Source organism: Ictalurus punctatus, chromosome 11 (assembly GCF_001660625.3).
Source record: "Ictalurus punctatus breed USDA103 chromosome 11, Coco_2.0, whole genome shotgun sequence".
NCBI lineage: Eukaryota > Metazoa > Chordata > Actinopteri > Siluriformes > Ictaluridae > Ictalurus > Ictalurus punctatus.
Genome location: NC_030426.2, coordinates 18,828,699 through 18,852,337, shown reverse-complemented (window position 1 = coordinate 18,852,337; position 23,639 = coordinate 18,828,699). Strand labels below are relative to the sequence as shown.

Below are 23,639 nucleotides of genomic sequence, written 5' to 3'. Positions count from 1 at the left end.
ATTTTAGTGTTTATCGTTGCTACTTGGGCGTTCCAGTGGTTTAATACTTTAACAAATGGGTATAACGGAGCTGTTTCACATTGATAGGTGACAAAAGTCTGTTATACAGTGGGGAGCATTTATTTATTTATTTATTTTGCCTGCATGATTGGAGTAAATAGACGAAGAGTCACTGTAAGTAGACACAAAGTTCTTCTGACTGATGACCTTTATGCTGTGATGAAGCATTTTTCTCCTGATGGGTTTAGTCTCTTCCAGGATGACCTAGAAGAGGGAATATCCTTCAGAAGAATGGTGTTCATTTTCTCCAGTGCAGTTCCAGAGGCGTGTAGAATCCGATGTCAGGGGGCATTGAATCTCTTCTGGTAGCTCCTGTTACCTGTCTGTTGGTAACCCATTCAAGATGAAATTATAATACGGGAGAGCTTAGGATTTTAATATAATGATTTTTCAATCATTTTGATCAGAGCTGGTCATCTAAAGTACAAAAGTGGAGTCCTTTTATTAGTGTTTTCTAGAATCCCATAGCAGAACAGAAATCATTTAAAAGTTTTACAGCTAAGACTAAATCATTCTTGTTTCAGTCCATTTTATTTGAACAGATCATATAACCTGATCTTTCACCTCATGTTTCACCAAAGTTCAATTCGGATGCTTCTTCTGTTTTTTTTTTATTTTTTTTTATTTAACATTTATAGAATGAGTCTTCAGTGTCAGGGATTTGTCATGGTTGTTTCCTGGTTTCTTAGTAACATTATGAGTTTGAGATCATATAACATGAGCTTTCACCTTCTTGCTTGTTTACTAGGTTTCCCCTTGTTTGATGGACAGCTAATATTCTCCAGCTGTTCAGAAAAACCATGAACACTCGGGGCTTTCCAAAGTTCAGGTTGAGGATAAACTCGGTATTCATGTCTTGTGAGCACTGTAGAGGATTGAGAATGTGTGTTTAGGCCTCAAGTTGCTCCTCACACAAAAACTTGACCCTTCCTGAGAGCTCAGATGTACCAATGCATATGTCAATACAGAGTTTTTGGTACAGTTCCTGTCATGGGATTGCTCAGAGCTGTAAACCTTCACTGGAAGGGATCAGCACGCATGTTTTGAACATTGACTGCTGATCACAGCTTGAGGCCACATAGCATAAGTCAGTCTTATTGATTTAGGCTTAGTGCCGCAAAGCAGGATTGACTGCCACAATGAAATCTGATCTTAAAGCAACAGAATGCAGCCAGCTGCTTTTTTTTTGTTGGTAATATCGTTAGATCTAGCTGCATTAGACCTAATAAAGCTCCCTGGCTTGTGTAAGCTGTCTAAGGCTTTTCGTGGCTTGCTCGCAGAGAGAAGCACAATGGTGGGCTTTATGGTGGTCCAGTCTAGAGAACGCGAACCTGCGTCAATGTCATCGTCACTGGAGAACCCTGGTGGGGGTCCTGCATCAGTTCAGAATTGAACGTGTGGTCTCCAACAGAAATATTAAAGAGTAATCCTGGAGCAATGTGCGTTTGACCACTGAGGTTTTGGTAATTCCCTGCTTGGCAGAAGACATGAGCTCAGCATTTGTTTCCACAGCCACAAAACTAATGGCTGAAATTAATGTCAAAGTCTACATGTGGTTATTTCACTGTTTCTTGTAATGATTGACTGTAATGTTCCTGTTTAATGTAGTTCCTCGTAGAATTTTATGTGCATGGGGTTTTCGAACCATCCAACCGACCAACCAACCCTCGTGTCTAGGTTTGTGTGCTTGTCCCTGACTGTGTGTTTGGGTAACCATTTGAATCACTCACTATCACAGGAAAGCATACTCTGAGATGCTTTATGATGGTATCCAGGAAATAAGACGAGCACTTCCTGTTTTTTCACACGCATCGAGCTACATGGCTCTATAGGTTTGTATGCCACGTTTCAGCAGTGGGACACAGTAAGAGACCGATACAAATAACAGCGTTATGTTGTGTGTTTATGCATATGCGTACTGTATTGTTTACTCTATATATAGGGATGATTTTTGTGTAATTAATTTTGTATATTTATATAATACTGGGGTGTATTTTCATGTGTTTCTGCAGGTTCTTTTTTTTTGCATGTTCATTTTTCATGGTTTGTTTAATACCACAGCGCTGCGGAATTCTCAAATCTGATTGGTCAGAGGAATCTGGTTTCATTTTCAATAACAGTAGCTCTGACAATAATTTAATTCACCTAAAAAACTGATTTGAATAACATGTTATTTAAAAAAAAAAAAAAAAAAAAGTTGAATCATTTGAAGCTTTCTGTATAGAGACATTTATTTAATATTTATGGAAGGAGTCTCCAGTGTCAGTGCTTTGTAATGTCAGGAAGTTTTCAACCACAGGAGTGGAACTTTGCGCTTTCTGGTTTCTCTGTAACATTATGAGGTTTTATTTTTAAATTACTTATACTTCCAGAGAGGAAAAAAAGAAAGACGGGTGAAGAAACGACAGTATAACTGTAGCTGTTATAGCATAAGTGATAACAGGAACTAACTTGTCTCTTGAATGTTCCACAGCATTAAATGTAACTAGAAACGGTTTAAAAGTACAATGTGCTGCTCATTTAATAAATTCAAAATTGTAATCCTTGACAAATTGCTGTGGTATAAGAGGAATAAAATATTTTGACGGGAAAATAATGTTATAGGAATATAATCAACTCTAAGGGTGTTTTACAACCCCAATCCTGAAAAAGTTGGGACAGTATGGAAAATGCAAAAAAACAAACACAAAGAGTCATTTGAAAATTCAATTCCTCCTGTAATATATTGAAAACACATTAATACATTGTTTGATGTTTTACTTTGTGAATTGAATTTATTTTTGAAAATATGCACTCATTTCGAATCTGATAACTGCAACACACTCCAAAAAAGTTGGGACAGTCGACTGTTTACCACTGTGTAACATACACTTATTAAGCGTTTGGACTCAGAAGACACCCGTCGGTTAAGTTTAGCAAGCGGAATTCTCCCCCATTCATCCATTATGCATTTCTTCAGCTGCGCAAATGTACGTTGTCTTCATTGCCTTATTTTGCGCCACACATGCTCAATCAGAGACAGGTCAGGACTGCATGCAGGCCTTGCTAGCACCCGCACTCTCTGCTTATGCAACAGTTCGCTTGTAATCTGGCAGAATGCGGTTTGACGTTGTCCTGCTCTGGATGGCATCGTATGTTGCTCCAAAATGTGTACATGTCTTTCTGTATTAATGATGCCCTCACAGATGTGCTAGTTACTCATGCCATGGGCACTGACACACCTCCATACCATGACAGACGCTGGCTTTTGGACCTGATGATGATAACAGCTTGGAGGGTCCTTTTCCTCTTTGGCCTGGAAATGTTTGAAATGTTGACTCGTCAGACCACAAAACATGATTCCACTGTGCTACTGTCCATCTCAGATGAGAACGAGTCCGGAGAAATCAGTGTTGATGTATGGCTTCTGCTTTGCATAGTAAAGCCTTAACTTGCATCTGTGGATGCAGCGGGGGATGGTGTTGAGTAACAAAGCTTTACCAAAGTATCCCCGAGCCCATGTCAGGATATCCTACACACTCATGATGGTTTTTAAGACAGTGACGTCTGAGGGATCGGAGATCACGTGCATTCAGAAGTGATTTTCAGCCTTGCCCTTTACGCACTGAGATTTGACCGGATTCCTTGAATCTTTTAATTATATCGTGTACTATAGAAGGTGAAATGCCCAAAATCCTACAGATTCGTCTTTGGGGAATGTTGTTCTCAGAGTGTTGGATTATTCGGTGACGCATCTGTTGGCAGATTACCGAGCCTCGACCCATCCTTGCTCTTGAAGGACTAGGCCTTTTTTTGCAGGCTCCTTATATACTACGATTAGACGACCACCTCACCTGTTTCACATCACCTTCTTATCTCAACTTATTATTCGCTATTAGTCCTCAATTGCCTCGTCCTAGCTATTTTCAAACGTGTTGCATAAATCAGTTTCAAAATAAACGTTTATCTTCCAAAAACTACGCAGTTGATTAGGTAAAACATCAAATACCTTGTCTTTATACGTTTTTTGTTTAAATACAAGTCAAAGTACATTTACAAACCACTCTCCTTTGTTTTTATTAGCATTTCCCATACTGTCCCAACTTTTTCCGAATTGGGGTCGAATTACATATACTGCATGTGGTAATGTGCTCTGTGACCCAGTCTTGTCAGGTCATTTTCCCTGGCACTCAGGCGCGGACACACACACACACACACACACACACACACACAGAGACACACACACACAGTGATGAACATACAGTGTGTGTGTGTGTGTGTGTGGCCTTGTTCGCTTGCTCTGTCTCCCACACTTTCTGCTTGTTCCCAGGCTATGTAGTGTCAGTAGGAGTCAGTTGACACATTATTATCCAGGCGGTTTTCCAGAACAGGGCCTCGGCTGACCTCACACGCCGGCATGCGCCATTAAACAGCCTAACCAGGGCTGCTAATGGATTGTTTGTCCTCATACAGTAATAAAGGAATAGGAAACATTCTATTAATGCTTCTCTTTCAAGCACAGTGTAACTCCTGGTCCAAAGTCCAGCTTAAAACCTACTTACACTATCATTTCTTATCTGTGATTTTTTTCATAGTACAGTATTCTGTATTACTTTTGTCTGGGTTTTGCTTGAGTCATTTCTTTGAAACAGTCATGGGCTTTTTGTTTTTTAAATGAAAGGCTTTACACAGAATATATTAAAACTCATTTTCTTATAAATTATTACCTTTCACTTTCTGCATTGTTGACTCTTTCCCTTTTGCTGTCTCCTTCCTCTCCCTTATTTTCTGCAATGTTCAAACTACTGCAAAAAACAACAACAACAACAAAAAAAAACATTAGAAAAAGGCTTCATTTATAAAGTACAGACACTCACTAAACACAGGCACCGTCTAGGAACAGCAGAGCATCGTCAGCCAAATCCTTTCCCATCATCTGTCTTGGGCATGGTAGCCATAGCAACAGTAGCAGCAACAGGCCACCCAAACACACAGGGTCTTCCCGTCTGTCGGGAAAACGTCAGCCCAAAGGAAGTCTGTGTGATAACCATGACGGCTCGACCAGATTTCTGCACACCACATCCCTACTGAGTCAAGTGTCCGGCTGTGTGTGTGTGTGTGTGTGTGTGTGTGTGTGTGTGTGTGTGTGTGTGTGTGTGTGTGTGTGTGTGAGAGGACTGTGGATTGGCTTAAGCTTTTAGTTCCTTTTACTTAAGGATCTGAAGATCTTGTGTGTGTGTGTGTGTGTGTGTGTGTGTGTGTGTGTGTGTGTGTCTGTGAGAGGACTGTGGATTGGCTTAAGATTTTAGTTCCTTTTACTTAAGGATCTGAAGATCTTGTGTGTGTGTGTGTGTGTGTGTGTGTGTGTGTGTGTGTGTGTGTGTGTGTATACCAGTGCACGGCCATGCCTACGTGATGGCGTTTGCCCACTACTTGACTTTGACCGATGTGAGAAACTTTGCGTGTGTTGTTTACATGTCGTAGCAGGCCGCCTGCTCGACTGATGTGCAGAATGTGTTGATTCTGTGTGCAGAGGTGAGGAATACCACACTACTGTCCCAAAGCCATCGGTCCACTCCTATGTGCCAGACTGGCCTCAGATCTGAGCCGTGCACCATGTTTATGTATTACAAACCCCTAGAGATAGGATGACATCATTGCAAATATTTTCAAACAGACCTGGTCTCCAGTGAGAGGTGTGTGTGTTTGGGGAACGGGAATGGTGTAAGTGCAAAACCCTGGGCAATTCAAATTTGACCTTTTAAGATGTCTAGAATGATGTAGATGTTACATAGACCATTAACCGGTTATATGGTATGGCATGTCAGGTAGGTTTTTTATCCCAGGCAGAATCTCACTAATAGCTGATATTGTGAACATTTCTAACATATGACCTACACCAACTTTTGTAGGGATCATTTTTAACCAACGGTGGATATTAAAAATGTTTTTGGTTACACTTCAGTATACCGTAGGTGTTCATATAAATAAGGAATTAAACACTACGAGGTGTGCTTTTTTTTCTTTTCTTTTCTTTTTTTTAAATAATCAACGATGGGGTGGTGTGATGCAGAGTTAGCATTACTACGGCAGGGTTGTTTATTTTCAAATAACTGCGCACCCTGAAGTATTTTGTCCCCCTTATAACACATCAGTTTGTCAACAATTGCCGTTTTATTTATTTATTTATTTATTTATTTATTTATTTATTTTATTAAAGAATGACATATTGTTGTATGTATCCGTTTATTGTCACATTGAACGCTGTGGAATGTCCACAAAGCAAGTTAGTCCCTGTTATCACTTACATTATAACAGCTGTACACAGTTGTTTCCTCACCAGCTTCCTTCCTAAACAGTTTGTCATGTTACTGACAAAAGAAACGTGACAAAATACTTCCTTGCTTCAAAAACTTAAAGGAGCACCTTCTTATCTTTAATAAAAATGCTAAATAGACTTCTCCTTATGGAAAGCTAAAGATATCTGAATATCATGTACACACACACACACACACAACATGCTTCATTTTAGTGTTTAGTATTAATTTTTCAATGAGTAACTACGGAGGATTTTGGAGTTCACACTGTAAAAAACAACTCGGATCAGTAATATATGAAATATAATTTCTTATATCCTGTGTTGAGGCAGTTAGAGTGTTAGTGATGCAGCCATTTTACGTATCAATTAGGCCGAACAATTTCAGAAACCATAATTATTAGAATACAGAAGCAAGGGTACACCTACAATAAGATAAGAAAAGGAAAACTCGAAATAAATTTGGCTAATGTTGCCAGACAACTGCTTTACTCCTTGACTATATGCACCTTTTGTTATGTACGGTATGAAGTAAATGTTTAATCAGTCCTTCTAGGATTTTGCGATCACAGAAACGAATGCAAAATCATGGAAACGCCGCGATATTCAGAGGAGCTCCCAACTTACAGCAGATTTTCCGCAGATTTGTGACATCATCACAAAGCACATTCAGCCAAAGCCCCCTTCGATTCACGCGTCTTGAACATGAGAACAGCTAATAGGTCTCATTTACTAACAAACATCACTGCGAAAGACTGTGTAAAGCAATTTTTTGCAACTGCGATTTCGCCAATAGTTTCCCTCAAAAAAAGCACAATTTTTTTTTTTAATAAGTCGCAGTAAAATCAATCATTTTTGGCCGCAACAATCACAAAAAAAAACTCTGCGAAATTCTGAACGGACTGTTTAATACAGGATTATACTTCATACTGAAGTATTTCCAGTCGTTTTACGCGAGCATTAGGAATTGTCCGAGAACATTTTAAATAATAATATTCTATTAGCCATTAGACCTGTAGCAGTGCTGCACACTGAGGTCTTGTTGCATGTGAAATGAAGGATGAAGTGTCCTCTCATGGGGATAAGGTTTAGATTGTTCAAATAGTCAACAGGAACATGACGGATCTATAAAGATGTTTCGTTCATTTATTACCCTGCCATATTACACAATCGCGATCTTATTTTTCCACTTTAGTATATCACCCGAGTAATGATTCCACAGTGATTCATGCTGTTTTTCTCCTACCGCTCTCTGTGATGTGATTTATGGAGTGGTGCAGGTTTCAGACCATGACGCTTTCATACACTTCTCAGATTAAATCACGACAGCCACCGTAATTTATCGGTCTTTGATAGACTTACCCTGCTTAGTAAAAGAGAACGATCTGAATTTCTCTACTTGTTGTGCGTTGTGTCTTTCCAGGTTTGATGTCGAGATCTTTCAGAAACATAGTGCAGCCCTTTTCTCTAAGGGATATGTAAATTACTTCAATTTTGTCCCCAGGTTGTAAACTGTTTTAATTTTTGACAGTGTATTGCATAGGCCTTGTTTTCAGAAGTTCTTTATTTTTAGGGTTTGGAGTCCCTCTATGCCATTGATTACTGACTAAGAGCAGAGTCTCTTTTGAGTTCACTCACTATATCAGTGTATGTACCAATTAAAGAACATAATGTGTTGAGAATTTGAAAAATGATTAGTTAGAGGCTGTTGATTAAATTTCTGTAAGAATAGCTCTGGTAGTAGTGCTGAGTGTAATTCCAATCATAATCTATACATAATCTGATATGCTAATATTAATGGATTTTATAAAAATGTCATTTATCCCAGAGGTTAAATGAGAGGAGAGGTTTATTTAACATTTATGGAAGGAGTCTCCAGTGCCAGCGCTTTGCTGTCAGTAGGTTTTCTGTCAGTGAAAGTAATCAGGACAGAGCAGGCGTTGCGCTTTCTGGTTTCTTGGCAACATGACAAGCTGTGTGGTTTTTTTTTTGTTTTTGTTTTTTCCCTCTCTCCTCTCTTATTAACTTCAAAAGAAAAAAAAAAAGCGACTGGTGAGGGAATGATGGCTGTCAGATAGCTGCTAAAACGTAAGTGATGACGGAACTTAGCTTGTTTCGCAGACATTCCACAACACCTAATGTAAACATGCAAAGATAAAAAGTACAACGTCATTCTTTATTAACAAAAAAGATATCATTGTTGGTAAATTGCTGCAGTATAAAAGAAATGAAACACTTCAGGGCATGGAGTTTTAGGGAAATAATCAACACCATGGTGGTAACAGTAATGTCGCTTCACATCGGGCCACATCACACCACCCCATCGTTGATGATTTTCCTATAATAGCATGCCTCGCCATTATACTCTGAGACTGTAGTAGTGATCGAGATGAAAAGCATCAGAAAACTTCTCATTCAGCTGTCATTGTGAAATGCTAACTTTGCGAATGTGAAATATTTGGAATTTGTAATTGCCCACGCAATACAGTTTTCGTAACAAACAGTTTATAATCTCAGACCAAGAACAAACGATGTGTCATCTTTTAGGAAAACGAAATATCAGACACATAAGGTGAGAGGTGATTAAATTCCATAGCCCCTCCTCAGCTGACTGCTGACTTGAATAGTTTGGGTGGTAATGAGAGAGCTTGGCTTTTGCAAATGTTGATTCTCTCACGGCAGCTGGGGCATCAGGTCTACATCACAAACAACACTACTATCTTTAGGGGGGGACAGAAAGGGCAGATACCTCTGTACTGGGCATGAGGCACACTTGCTGGAAAGATCTAACATTCTAAAGCTTGTTCATGCAATCCATCTACTTAGGATCAGAGATGAATCCTTGTTGGTTGAACACAATATTTTTAGGTTTTAGGCCTCAGTGGAATCTTTTCTCTCTCCCCCCACCCCCCACTTGTGATTTGAATCAAAACAGTTTTCCAAAACAATGAACAAGAAGTCACATAAGAAATGCAAGTGTCACATGGGCTGCTGCGAATACACTGACAGGAATCAGTTCAGATAGACACCATTTCCTGTACTTTATAACGGAATTGTTTTTCTCTTCAGGCTCTAACCCGGTATATGCTGTTATATGCTATTATAAAGTAAAAGCAACTCTTCAAAGTAAAACCAGACACTCTAGCATAGTCAGACAGGCAAGTTTTTGAGTTGGGAACTGTGTCTGTATTAGACGAGCAGATGTTTGCCTGGCTCAGAGAAGGAAGTCTGTGTCGGGTTTTGGCATCGGCCTGGTGGGGAGCAGTGCACCCTGCTAACTATCTGAATTATGCCATTGACGTCAGCACAGCCATAAAGCAGACACACTACCCTTCCCCTGTGTGCTCTTCTGCCAAAGGGGCCTGTGAGTTTTCAAACAAACCCAACCAAAGAGAGAGAGAGAGAGAGAGAGAGAGAGGTTATTTGGATATGCATGGCTCTTTTGTTTTACTCAAATAGGATCTAGTCCCTAAAAGCTGCCTGGTAAAATATTTGTCAGATTTGATATGGAGTGGGTACTCTGAGTGTCAAGGTTTTAGGTCCTGTTTGTGGCTTTGGAAAGGAAGGTACAATATAACAAGAATTTAAAAACAAGAAACAAAAAAAAACAATAAGGTCCGCCTTTAATTCAGACAGCCTTTGTTTCTATGTCATGTGGGTAACTAAACTAACCCTAGTCAGAATTTCATAAGAATAACCATTCAGTTTCTTTACACAGAAGCAGGTTTCTCTTATATGAATGGGGAACCTAAATAAGAAATTACCTCATTAGAGGGAAGCATAAGTTCACAGCTGTGCTAGTGGTCATGTTTTTGACTGGTGAAGTGTATGGGCCTGTCAGGCTCTTACATTCCTTAAGCTCACTCCTTGTTTGTTCCGTATTTTGTCAGGGAATAAATTCAGGTAAATATTTTGTATACCACTGGAACCACATACTCTTCCAGCAATATACAAAGCACTTATCTGTAAAGCACTCATTTGTCATGTATGTTACACGCTTCATGATACAAGGAGTTCAGTAGGATAGGTTAAATGATAACTGGTTTATTGCAATGTCTTTTAATTTTCATTTCATTGATGAACATTTACCGATGTTTTGCACTTGAGTTTAAAAAAAGAAACGTTTTCTAAAGCACATCTAAAGACGAGACTAGTTGAACCAAAGTGCTGTACAAAACATCATATAACATCACATTAAATAACATCATAAGACAAAGAATAAAATAGAGTGGACCTCACGCGAAAGGGGAGCTTTAGGTTATTTTTCTTCTGTCCCAATCGTAGTAATACCACGATATAATACCAACAATAAAACTTTAGCAGAACATTTCATCAGTCCGTACAGGATTCCATGTGGGTTTTGTTTTTTTTTTGTTTTTTTTAAATTTGCGATGCAACTTGCAGAGCTTTTTTGTGGGAAACTACTTGAACTGGCGAAATTGCAGTTGCACAAAATTTCACGGTCTTTCACAATGATGTTTGTTGGTAAATGAGACCTTTTAACTGTACTCATGTTCGACGCACGAGAATCGATGATGTGATGATGTCACATGACGCATCTTGACACAAATCGGTGTAAAATCTGCGGTACTTCTGAGAAATTGCCAGCTCCTCTGAACAATTCGGAGTTTGCTTGACTTTGCAGTGATTTCTGCGTTTGCAAAATCACGAAATTCTGCAGGGCCTGAGTAATGTACAGTATAATGTTAGGCTGTAACGTTATAACACTAATATTCCTGCAATGTTTGAAAAACATCTGTTCACACTGTAATTAGAAACTCGCACAGTTAAACAAAAACACACATAACGTGTGTAATTGCTGATCTGGGAGTCTGCAGTGTCAGAGACCAGGCCGATCTTTCACATTTACAGACATGGGAGAGTTTTCAAGTTTTCATGAGTCTTCAGAGAGTATGTGCCAGAATAACAGGAACTAACTTGTTTCACAGACATTCCACAACATAAATGAATAAAACAAATATGATGTGTTGCTTTTTCGTTAAGTAAAAATTACTTTGACAAACTGTCGTGGTATAAGATGAATAGAACACTTGGGCTGCAATGTCATAATAATAATCAGCTTGATAATCAACAGTTACTCTGCTTCACATCATCGCTGATTCTTTTCAGCACACCTCGTCATATTTCATTCTTTACATAATTGCTATGTAAACTTAAAAATTATTAGCTGGGTATGGGACAATTGGGTATGGGTTACTGCGTCACTTAAGTGCATAATGGTACAGAACTCTTTACGACCTCCAGGCGTTTTGTACATGTACAGCGCCCTCCACTAATATTGACCCCCTTGGTAAATATAAGCAGAGAAGGCTGTGAAAAATTGTCTTTATTCTTTAACCTTTTGATCTTTTGTTAAAAAAAATTCACAAAAATACTCTGCTCTCATGGATATCAAACGGTTGCAAACAAAATACAGGTTTATATTTAAAAACAATCTTTGTTAAATATAGTGTGCCACAATTATTGGCACCCTTTTAGTCAATAATTTGTGCTACCTCCCTTTGCTAAGATACCAGCTCTGACTCTTCTCCTGTAATGCCTGATGAGGTTGGAGAATACGTGGTAAGGGATCTGAGATCATTCCTCCATACAGAATCTCTCCAGATTTCTTCAAATTTCGAGGTCCACGCTGGTGGACTCTCCTCTTCAGTTCACCAAACAGGTTTTCTTTGGGGTTCAGGTCAGGGGACTGGGATGGCCCTGGCAGGACCTTGATTTTGTGGTCATTAAACCATTTTTGTGTTGATTTTGATGATGTTTTGGATCATTGACCTGCTGGAAGATCCAACCACGGCCCATTTTAAGCTTTCTGTCAGAGGCAGTCAGGTTTTCATATAATATCTGTTAATATTTGAGTCCATGATGCCATGTATCCTAACACAATGTCCAGATCCTCTGGGAGAAAAACAGCCCCAAAACATTAAAGAGTCACCACCATATTTAACCGTGGGTATGAGGTACTTTTCCATAAGGCTACCTCTCTGTGTACGACAAAACCACCTCTGGTGTTTATTGCCAAAATCTCTATTTTGGTTTCATCTGCCCATATGAAGTTCCAGTAGTGTCTGACAAACTGAAGATGCTTGAGTTTGTTTTTTGATAAGAGTAGAGGCTTTTTTCTTGAAAACCTTCCAAACAACTTATGGTGATGTAGGTGACTTGAGATTGTAGTTTTGGAGACTTTCTGACCCCAAGACGCAACCAACTTCTGCAATTCTCCATCTATGATCTTTGGAGATTTTTTGGCCACTCGAACCATCCTCTTCACAGTGCGTTGAGACGATATAGACACACGTCCAATTCCATGTTTATTCATAACATTTCCAGTTGACTGGAACTTCTAAATTATTGCCCTGATGGTGGAAATGGGCATTTTCAGTGCTTGTGCTATTTTCTTATAGACACTTCCCACTGTACTGTAGTTCCTGCCACCTGACGTGCGATTGGAATTATTCAGACTCTGGTTCCTGTTATAATGTTTGCCTGATGATTGACAGGTGAACCCACATTAGCTCAGTGGATCTAGCTGCTGTCTATAAGAGATAAAATGAAGATATAGTTCTGCAATAAGGTTGAGGAGATTTGAGCCTAGATGGTATGATTTAGAGGAAATGTAAAGTGTGTCAGAAGCAACAAATCCGTGGAAAGTGAACTGATGTAGATTCTATGGCATTTCCATATCCTTCTGCATGTCACTCCATCATGCACCAGACACATCCTTTCCATATTGTTTCCACGATATTCCGGAGGAAAGAGACCTGAGAGCAGTGGAATAAAGTAACATACTTGGCAACTGAGAGACCTAAGAGTGTGACTTTCGCTTTGGTCTGGACTCCATCAGAGACCAGTCATTCTCTCTGCCTCCCTCTTCCGTGGATATTGAGTTTGCTTTGTTGTTTTTTTTGGTTTTTATTTAAATGATACCAAATTACACCACCGACGATATGTTGTTAAGCAGAGTTTCTGAAATGACATGGTGTGCAGCTGATGCTCATTAACGTGACAAGATAAAAATCATTTCAGCATGCCGAGGGTAATCATGCTCCTGCTTCCATCTCACACATTTTCAACAAGAAACCTGCCAGCATGCTTTAAAACAACCAACTGAGGACAAATTCCTGCTGAATTAGACTGGAATTAATTGGAATGTGTTGGCTTTTTAATTTGCCCCAATGGAGTTAGGAGGGTCAAATAGAGGGTTCTAACACAATGAACTTATTGAGATCTGGCAGTGGTTCTGCTGTACGGGTTCATGTCAGGTAAAAGGACAAAGCATTGACTGTGTGTGTGTGTGTGTGTGTGTAAGTAAATACCCACGCTGATAAATGATGGAACTGTTATCCATGATTCTGCACTAACCTCAGATGCCCTCCCTGGACCAGACGTGGGTGTCATTTGCTTTCTATCCAATTATTGATCTACAGATCAACTTCAGGCACTGTGGGTAGCGGATGCCGCCTCACTTGTCCAGGGTCCTCGATTTGATCCTGGTCTGGACACACATGCTCGATGGGTCTGCATGTGTTTCCTCCAGGTTCTCTGGTTTCCTCCCACCTACCAAAAACATGCATACAGATAGACTAGCTTCACTAATTTACATTTACATTTATTCACTTAGCAGACGCTTTTATCCAAAGCGACTTACAAATGAGAAAGATACAAGCAAACCCAATTTGCCCCTAGGTACAATTGAGTGTGTGACGGTACATGTGCAGTGGACTGGCATTAAATCCGGGCTATATTCCCACCTTGCACCTGGTGTTTTCCGGGATATGTTCTGGACCCAGCGTGACCCTGACCAGCATACAATGCTTTTTGAAGTTGAATGAATGTATAAAAGATCAGCTCTATCCCATCTGATCTGATAAACTCCCAGTCCCACTACAAAACAGTGGACCATTCATGGGAACCTAGGAAGCCTCTTTAAATGATGTAAATCCTGATTAATTAAAAGCAGAAGCTCTTTTTGCACTTCAGAGCATTGTTGTATTTCTTCAGACCTGCTTTTTGGACTTGATTGAAAAGGACTTGGAAGTCTCTGAGCTGTCATAGTCTGTCTAAACAGTAGGTGAACATTAGCTGTCTGTCAAACAATAGCGTAAACAGCAAGACTCGATAAGCAAAAGCTCACGTTTTAATGCCGGCCGTTGAAATATCGAACATGAATGTACATTCTAAGCGACCATGATGAGGACGTTCCTGTTTTTGCCACAGCCCCATCTGATGAAAATGATCCAGAATCCCATCATCTAATAGGAAACATTCATTTGAAAGCATGATTTGACGCTTTTGAAATTTAATCACAGTCAGACTCGTCTCCCGCTTGTGCTCTGTTACAGTTGAAATGTGAACGGGAAATCTGATTACATAAATGTAGCTAGCTGAGACATTATATTTTAGTCGAAGTGATTAAACACTGATTCAGAAAAAAAAAAGCTGCACCGCACTGACTTGAAAGAGAAAAAGCGCTCTAGTCGATTTCTTAAACTAAATGACGGAGTAGCGGAGATAAAACACTACATTGTTTTATTCTCTACGTTCAGCTATCAGTTCAAAGACATGTCAGACTTGGTCAATAAAATTTTGCTTTAAAATGAGAGACGCGACGTATCCGGTTTCTGCAGCCGTCTCCAGCCAGTCAGTCACAGTGGAGGTGGGAATTCGAAATGCTTTTCCTAACTGCCGTGCTCTGTCCCATCTGAAGTTCCTGTTGAACGTGTAAAGAGCCTTGAATCTGTGGTATCTTCTCGACTTTTCACCAAACTTCTTTACGTAATTGACCAGGACTCTGTAAACAGGTCTAGTGAGGTTGGAGTGTACGAGCAATTCTGACCATCAAAAGAAAAGAGGGTTAGGATGATGAAACAGTAAGGGGTGATGGAAGACTAATCATGCGCTAGTCGCCAAGCCACTAGCGCATGATTCAGCTCCTGTCTTGCATGCCACACCATAACCAAAAACACCGCCTGGCCTGTTTTCTTCCCGCTTTGGTGTATGATTCTGAAGCGTGGCTTCATAAATCTGTGTGGAATATTTTCCGGAATGCCCCTTGTGGAAGAGAGACAGGGGGCTCACTGTCAGGGGATGGATGGTCTGAAACGTGGAGAGCGAGGACTGAGTGGCCCGACAGAGATCAGGCCATTGGCTATGGAATATGTCCCCTCCCTCTTTCTCAAGCTCTCTCAATATTTCTCTCTCATAAACACACAAGTATCCAGTGTTAAACTGTATTAGGGAATCTCATGTCTGTGAAGAAAAACGAACCACTTAAATAGATGATGGCATGCTGAAAAAATGTTGATTACTGAATGGCCTTAAAAAAAAAAAATCCAAAGTAAACCAATTAGATTAATGAAGTTATTTCCTATGCAGATAATTATGTGAGTTAACTGCCTCACCAAATAGCCTTGGAACGATTGGGGGGCGGGGGGGGGGGGGGGGGGGGGGGGGGGGGGTCTTTCTCTGCGTTTCCTGTCATCAGAAAGAAAAATATGTGTGAAAATACAAGCTCATTTTGTGTGGTCTAATGAGTTCACAATTCCTGGGCCATGTGAGGTCTACCGAGGTTTTGTCCTTCATGTGGTTAGGTTAGGTTAGCACGCGCCGCTCCTCCCTGCCTGTTCGCTCAATGCCTCACTTGTTTAAGCGCGTCTATGCCGAGCAGGAGATCCGGCTTCCTTAAGGAAAACATTTCAGTATATTTAGTCCTGTGCTGCTCTGAAAGGAATCTTAAGCTGAAATGAAAAGACTATACATACAATAGAATTAAATAACGCTTCTAAAATACTGAACAGTGTTAGAAGTGTAGCTGTTTCTAATGGGAGCAATAATATTAATATGCACACTAAGACATTGGACGGACATTGCTGTTTACGAAGGTTCAAAACAATCCTAATATGGTAGAGCGTCTCGGGTTTGGTAAACACAGCTGACAATTCCGCTCAAAGTGTCCTTTGTATTCGGTACCTCAGGCCAGAGCATGACAGAGTCATGCAGCCATGCGTACACACTGTTTCTCTTGGGTAGATGTTTCACCCCGCATGAACCCGTTTTGTAAATGTGTATTTATCTGAAGGTCTCCCAAGACTTTAAAATGGCATGCAGTGTCAAATATGTTTACAGACTCCTTTGTTTAGAAAGAAAAGTGGATTAAGTAGCATGTACAGTATGTTTTATACTCGATGACTATCATTTAGGAGGTGGTAGAAGTGACTTACAACTGAAACCGAATACAATCCAGATACACAGTTGAGCAGCTAACAGTTAAGGGGGTCCGGATAGTTGCAATGTTGGGAATTGAACTCGCAACCTTCTGGTCACTAGTACGCAGTATGAACTTCTGCCCACTAGTTAGCATTTGTCTTTGGAAACGATTCGTTTATGCTCTGTATAAATTATCCGAACGGGCTTGGGAGGCATTTCATCCACTTGGATTGGAAATGAACCAACTCCAGAATTATTGCCACCCATAAAATATATATAGATAGGCTAAAATGATCATCTAAAGTAAACAATACACTAATATACTACAACGTTTTCACTCAAACTGCTGCTTAACTTTTTCATTATTGTATTTTGCCCCATACATGCCCAACTCCAGAAATACTGGCACCCTTTGATACTAATTACAGTAAATGCAACCTAATTGTCTGGCCTAAAATTCTATGTAAAGGCTATTGAGATAATTCCTGTGGTCTGACTTGAAGAGAGCAGTCCACACGTACAAACCTAAGAAGAAATGTTCTGCATGGAGGAGTGTCCAAGATGTCAGCGTCGTAATTCTCACCAGTGGAGGCTTCAGCGAATGTCATTGAGGAAAAAAAATGCACTTCTTAAGAGTGCATTAATATATATATATATATATATATATATATATATATATATATATATATATATATATATATATATATATATATATATATATATATATATATTGTGTTCAAATAAAACTATGCATCATTCCTGTGTTTAATTGTAAAGAAATTATTGGCACTCTGAAATTAAACAAAAACAATAAGTGAGTTGCACGTGGTGTTCTTTTTGAATTCTGTTTCTTGCTTATTTGCAAGAAGGGTGCCAATAATTCTGAGGTTGAAGTATAGGCTGCAGTACTGTGGTGCTTTTGAAATATAATTTGAAGGTATTGATCATGTTTTGGCCTGACATTTGTTTGGACTCTGTAATTAGCTGTGTAAATTTGTGCAGGTTTTTGTTGTTCTTTTTAATTGCTGCTTAACCTTGCGTAACTCGTCTGCTCAACAAAACACACGTTCACACACACCGTCACACTTGTCAAGCAGGCACGAATGTCATAGCTGTTGCCACAAACATCCCACATCCTCTTCATTCTCGAACACTGTACACATGCACAAAGAATGTGTACACACACACACACACACACACACAGATATCTTTGTCAAACTGGAGCACATCACAATTATGTGAATTAAAAAGAGCCAAAATGACACACACACACACACACACACACACACACACACACACACACACACACACACACACACACACACACACACACACACACTCATACATTTACATATTTTTAAACCACAAAACATTGATTTTTCCACTTATAACAACTCCCCCACATTTGCCCTTACGTGACCCGAAAATTTTACGCAAGTACACACACTCATGCAGTACACACCCACGTATAAAGAAAAGATATTACACGAAATGCATTATTACTGGAAATGTCAGAGTGACATTTTGAGGATACAATTCAGGATCTCCTACACAGCTGTGTGGTTATCGAAAGGGAAAATGACCGGATAACCGTTTATTACAGACGTTTATTTTCTGTTATCCATGGAAGAACCTTTTCGTCAACGTCCACTCCCATTAAGATCACTAAATGGATGACCTCATGCGTTCTGGGTAGATGCAAGATGGGCATATGTCAGATTTTTTTCCTGGCCCATTGCCTCGAGCTCCAAATGTGCTGGTCGGGGTGTGTGTGTGTGTGTGGTAGTGGAGAAAACCCCTCTTACGCATATGTGGTCAGCCACTTCACTAGCGCTTTCATGTACACATCGTCTGAATCTCACTTTATGGCAAAGGGACTAAAGAGCGGTGTATACTTCTATCTTTAATTTTCATAGCCCATGTGTGTGTGTGTGTGTGTGTGTGTGTGAGAGAGAGAGAGAGAGAGAGAGTGTGAGAGTGAGAGAAAGCAGGGGTGGATTACAGTTGGAAAACTGCTTATGTCTTTTTCAGTAAGCTTTTATTGCTGATAATAATAAAGATCACAGTGATGGTGCGTCACCTGCTTCATTACACCCTCATTCATAAGTATAAAACACGATAAAAGATTAACGCTTTATCCAGACGCCATAAAAGCAGGATTCCCACTTATCAGCAGCATGCGCTTTACGATTTGTTATGAAATGATAACATGCCTGTTATCGGTTGTAGCACAACGAACTGAATGCAGATGCAGATGCAGGGTTGTTGTGTGTTTCTCCACAGAACAGAAGAAAGAAACCTCCCTTCAACAGAAAAAGGAACAGAAACAGAGCTGAGCGATGGTGCCAAGAAACCGAGAGTGGATCTCATAAGACTAATGCCTGTGATCAGACTCCAGGCGTTTGTTCCACATGTTTCTACTGACAGTTTACCCACTCACTGCAGGGCATCTAGCATGTCCTTCTCTGAGATCCATCCTCAACCCGATCATTATTAGCACCGTTAACTTAAACGAGCCAGAATGAAGATTCAATATGCAATGGGTGATCTTTTGAGATGAAACACTGTATATTTCTTCAAGCGTTAAAAAAAAAAAAAAAAAAAAATCAAGCTGAACCTTTTTTTTTTCCTTTCCATTTCAAAGTTTTCAGCATTTCCGATTCATAACAGCGTGAAGACTCTTCCTGGAATATCTACCAAAAGTTATACAGTATATCAATTACCTGTAAGTCAACAAGCATCTGCTTCTTTAGTGCTTTGAAAGTGTTTTGCTTTCTTCCCATGATGATGCATGACAAAGGAATTTAACATGTCTGCAACCTTCTTATCGATCGAAGGCAGTAATTGAGTTTCTGGCGAAATTGGCTGTGCTGTCTGGGCGAGAGAGATGACATACTCAGATACCCAGATGAGGACGGGTTCCCTTCTGAGTCTGGTTCCTCTCAAGGTTTCTTCCTCTTAACATCCAAAGGAGTTTTTCCTCACCACCGTCACCACCGGCTCGCTCAATAGGGATAAATTTGCACATTTAAAATCTGTATCCCATGTTTATATATTTCTGTAAAGCTGCTTTGAGACAATGTCCATTGTAAAAAGCGCTATACAAAGAAAATTGAATTGAATACTGTCTCCCCTGTCGATCACAGTAGCCAATCACACTCCTCTGTGAGCTCACGTACGCAAGAAAAGGCCAGATAGTGCTTTCCTCGGACTGTTACACCACCCTGTGATGCTGCATGAGCAGCAGTTTGAGAAGATGCTTCGAGTGTCTCAGAGGAAGCTTGTTTTTAGCCTTCACGTGCTCTGGTTAGTAGTTCTTGTATGATAGCAGAGACCTGGAGAGTTTTTATTTATTTATTTATTTTTAAAAGGCTGTCAATATTTTTGATGCATCCTTTTTTGAGAGTAACTAGTGTTACTGAAAGAGTTTTTATGAGAGGGATTTTTGCCACAGCATTTTCACAGTTGCTCGAGTGACGTGTTTGAAACGTGTGTAAGCTTTATTTGTTTTTTTGAAGCATTCTGGACTTGACTGTAAAAGCAAGGAGAGAGTTCGACGCTTTAGTGTCCTGTCTTAAATGAGCTGCTTTCTCTGTAACACTTTGTTATTGTCTTTTTTTTTTCTGCATCACTTGTTATAGTGATTAGTTTTGAAGCTATGTGTGAACTTATGTGTATTTGTTCAATTCAGTTCTATTTTATTTATACAAGTCTACAGTATGCAGTTGAGATTATTCACTGGTTCTGGCCCTGAACTGTTTTTGGGACCTGCCGATCTTTAGGGTATCCATGTTGGACCGTTGACAAAAATTGAGGATTCTTGTCGGTGGAAATACTTAAGTCCTGATTGACTTGGGTTTGAAATTGTCCTTTTGACTCGAAGACTCTGAAACTCTCTACACTTTCAGGTTACGAATCCTTACAGATTTCGAACTGTTTTTTGATTGATTGATTGATGGATTAAATTTTATTGTCCACTAATGTGGAAATTCTTCTTTGGCTTCTCAAACACACAAACAAAAATAAAATAAATAAAATAAAAAACAACCGACAATACACGAGTTATGCACATACATCAACATAACAGTTATTCTCAAAAGGAGTTGCTTACCTTTCGTTTAATATTCTAATTGCCACTGGTATAAAGGAATGTTTATACACATTTCTAAGATATTTTGCGACCTTGTACCTTCTTCCAGATGGAGTTCAGTGGGTGTGTGGAATCAAATACACCCCTTGTTGCTCTTCTGTGTATTGCCAGCAAATACAGTTTATCGAGCTGTGTTTGCTGGCGTCCTATTATTTTTCCTGCAGTTCTCACTATCCTCTGCAACTTATTTTCATTCCTCACGCCTAAGTTAACATACCAGGCTGTAATATTTAACATTATAATACTCTCAACATGACCTTTGTCTACCATTTCCGAAACGGATCGATTAACATCAAAACTCTTCAGTTTACGCATAAGAATGAACCCTTGGACTCCTTCAAATATTGTCTACATTCTCACAAAAGCTAAAACTTGTATCCAAATAAGTTCCCAAATATTCCAAACGTTCCACAATCTCACCAACTCGATCATTTAACTTTAGTTTCCCTAACACATGTTGTCCACCAGAATTAACATTGAAAATCATCTTTTTTGTTTTCCTTATATTTATGTTCAAGGCACTCAGTTTACACCAGTCTTCAAGATCGACCACATTTTTTAAAATAAGTTTGCTTGATTTTTAGAACCAGAACCATATCATCATAAGCATACTTTTTTTTTTTAAATTATTTTTGCTCCTTTAGCTGTTGGCATGTTTATTTGGATGTACAAGTCATTGTGAATCAGAGCTGCCCAGTGACTGAATGACCGAACGTACGTAGATGTAATTCCCCACCGCTGTGTTGTTATGCAGCTGCGAGTCACAAACGCAGCGTACACAGACGAGGCACACAAGGACTTTTCTGTGTCCAGCCTTCATGAGTCCTTCCCCTGTTTAACAGTACTGAGGTTTTCTCTGGCCGGCATCCACCAGATTACAGGCTGAAGTCAGCAGGACTTCATGGACTGTTAGTATGTGCGCGTATGCCATGAAGCTGTAGTTTAATGTGTTTGAGTGTGTGTGTGAGTCTGCGAGTGTATATATATACAGGTGTGTAACTTTGTGTGTTTGTGCTTCCTGGCTTGAGGTTTAGATTTTTGTAAATGAGGAAGTGGGTGACTGTGTGTGCGTGTGTGTGTGGGGTGGGGGGGGGGTTGCAAAGCACCCCCCACCCCCAGCACCCCATCTTCCTGTCTATTGACATCACAGCTGACAAGGGTGGTCTAGGCAGCACATGAGGGGTTGGAGGCACAGAGCCAGGAGGCAGTATCGCTTGACCACAGCCAACTCACTAACACTGAAGCGACAGTGAGAAAGAGAAGCAGAGCGAGTGAGAGGAAAGGGCTTAGAGCCAGGAGGCAGTATCATCCAGCTACAGGCACTTCATCCAGCTGCAGACTTCACTCCCTCACTCCCATATACTGTGCAAACGTGTGTGTGTGTGAGGGAGCGAGTGAGTGCAAGCCCCTCAGTGCGTGTGCGTGAGCCCAGGATGAAGGATCGCCTGAGCGCCCGAGTAGCCATGCAGGATCGTTTTAAGCGAGCGTCTGTCTCTGTGTGCCTTTACACAGACGAGTCGTACCAGAAGCTGGCCGTGGAGACCATGGAGGAGCTGGACTGGTGCCTGGATCAACTCGAGACCATCCAGACCTACAGGTCCGTCAGCGACATGGCCTCCAACAAGGTGAGCTGAGTCTATGCACCCCTACAGCACACACACACACACACACACACACACACACACACATATATGCAGACACACAAGCAATAAAATAGCAGCATGCAAACTCTCTTACTACCATACTGTAACTTTTAGAACATTTTAGTCAACCAAAACTGTGATATTATATTTCGGCTTTGCTTTTGTTCAGACTTGGTCGACTCTGGGTCTCTATGAATGGCGCTATTGAGAATCCGGTGCCAACAGAGCGAAGTACATGAGACAAAAACAGCTTAGACAGCATCCGCTAAATGCCGGGACTAATATCATGCCTGTAAGGCACACGAAAAATTCCTATCATAACACAAATGTGTTGAAATCATGATTCTGTGGTGTTTAGCATCCGAGCTGATCCCAGGTCAGATAATGCAGCACAGTTGTACACTAGCTGAAAGACACCATATGCAAGAGCTGAGGTGTGTGTGTGTGTGTGTGTGTGTGTGTGTGTGTGTGTGTGTGTGTGTGTGTGTGTGTGTTAAGCAGGTCTGCTTTCCTCATTGAGCAGGTCGTAGCATGTCTCACGCTGCTGTAAAGGATTTCCAGACGATGAGCTGGAGTTAGACACGAGTGTTTGCGTGAGTGTGAGTAGTTATATGGCTATTAAGCAAAGTCTAAGCCCCTGCCATGTCTAATGATCCTCTGATAGCACGCAACATGACACTCAGGATGTTAAATGTCAGCCTTTATATGATATATTTATGTATTCGGTTGCTAGTATGGCAGCTATGGTCTGCTGTTATTTTGTAGTCTGATATTTAATTAATATTAGCTCATAAAGTAGCACTGGACCAAAGAGCGTAGTTAGCGTGTAGTTAGGATGTCATCTGTGAGCATAATATTTAAAGTCATATTACGTTGCTCACGGTCCATGCGTTATTTGCATGTGATTAGGAGTACGTTTGAATGAATCACACATGCTCCCAGGTTGTACTGTGCAGCACGTGTGTGTGTGTGTGTGTGTGTGTGTGTGTGTGTGTGTGTCTATGTGTGTGTGTGCGCGCGCACTGCAGATGTGTGAGTCAGGTTTCCTGTCTCCTTCCTAAGCCGTAGCCGGGTGCAGACTACAATAGGAGAGAGTGCTGTGTCAGGACAAGGCGTGCTCCCCTTGTTTGTTTCTCCTTCTGCTGACGTCAAACTACAACAAGGGGACTCTGATGAACACAATAGGGTTGATTGCTATCACATGCGTACCTCACACATATGAAATAAAAAATTGATAGTGTTTTATTCCTCTTATACGACAACAATT

General features: G+C 40.3%; 1 protein-coding gene across 5 annotated transcripts in view; it reads left to right on the top strand.

Annotated features, from left to right (window-relative positions):
• The window catches only part of pde4ba (phosphodiesterase 4B, cAMP-specific a), a 177,191-nt gene that overhangs the window by 139,873 nt on the left and 13,679 nt on the right, over positions 1-23,639 (top strand). For all 5 annotated transcript variants that reach the window (XM_017479945.3, XM_017479946.3, XM_017479947.3 and 2 more), the window contains one exon: positions 22,242-22,354. In XM_017479945.3, the coding sequence (XP_017335434.1) occupies positions 22,242-22,354 (113 nt within the window). The remainder of the gene's footprint in view (positions 1-22,241; positions 22,355-23,639) is intronic.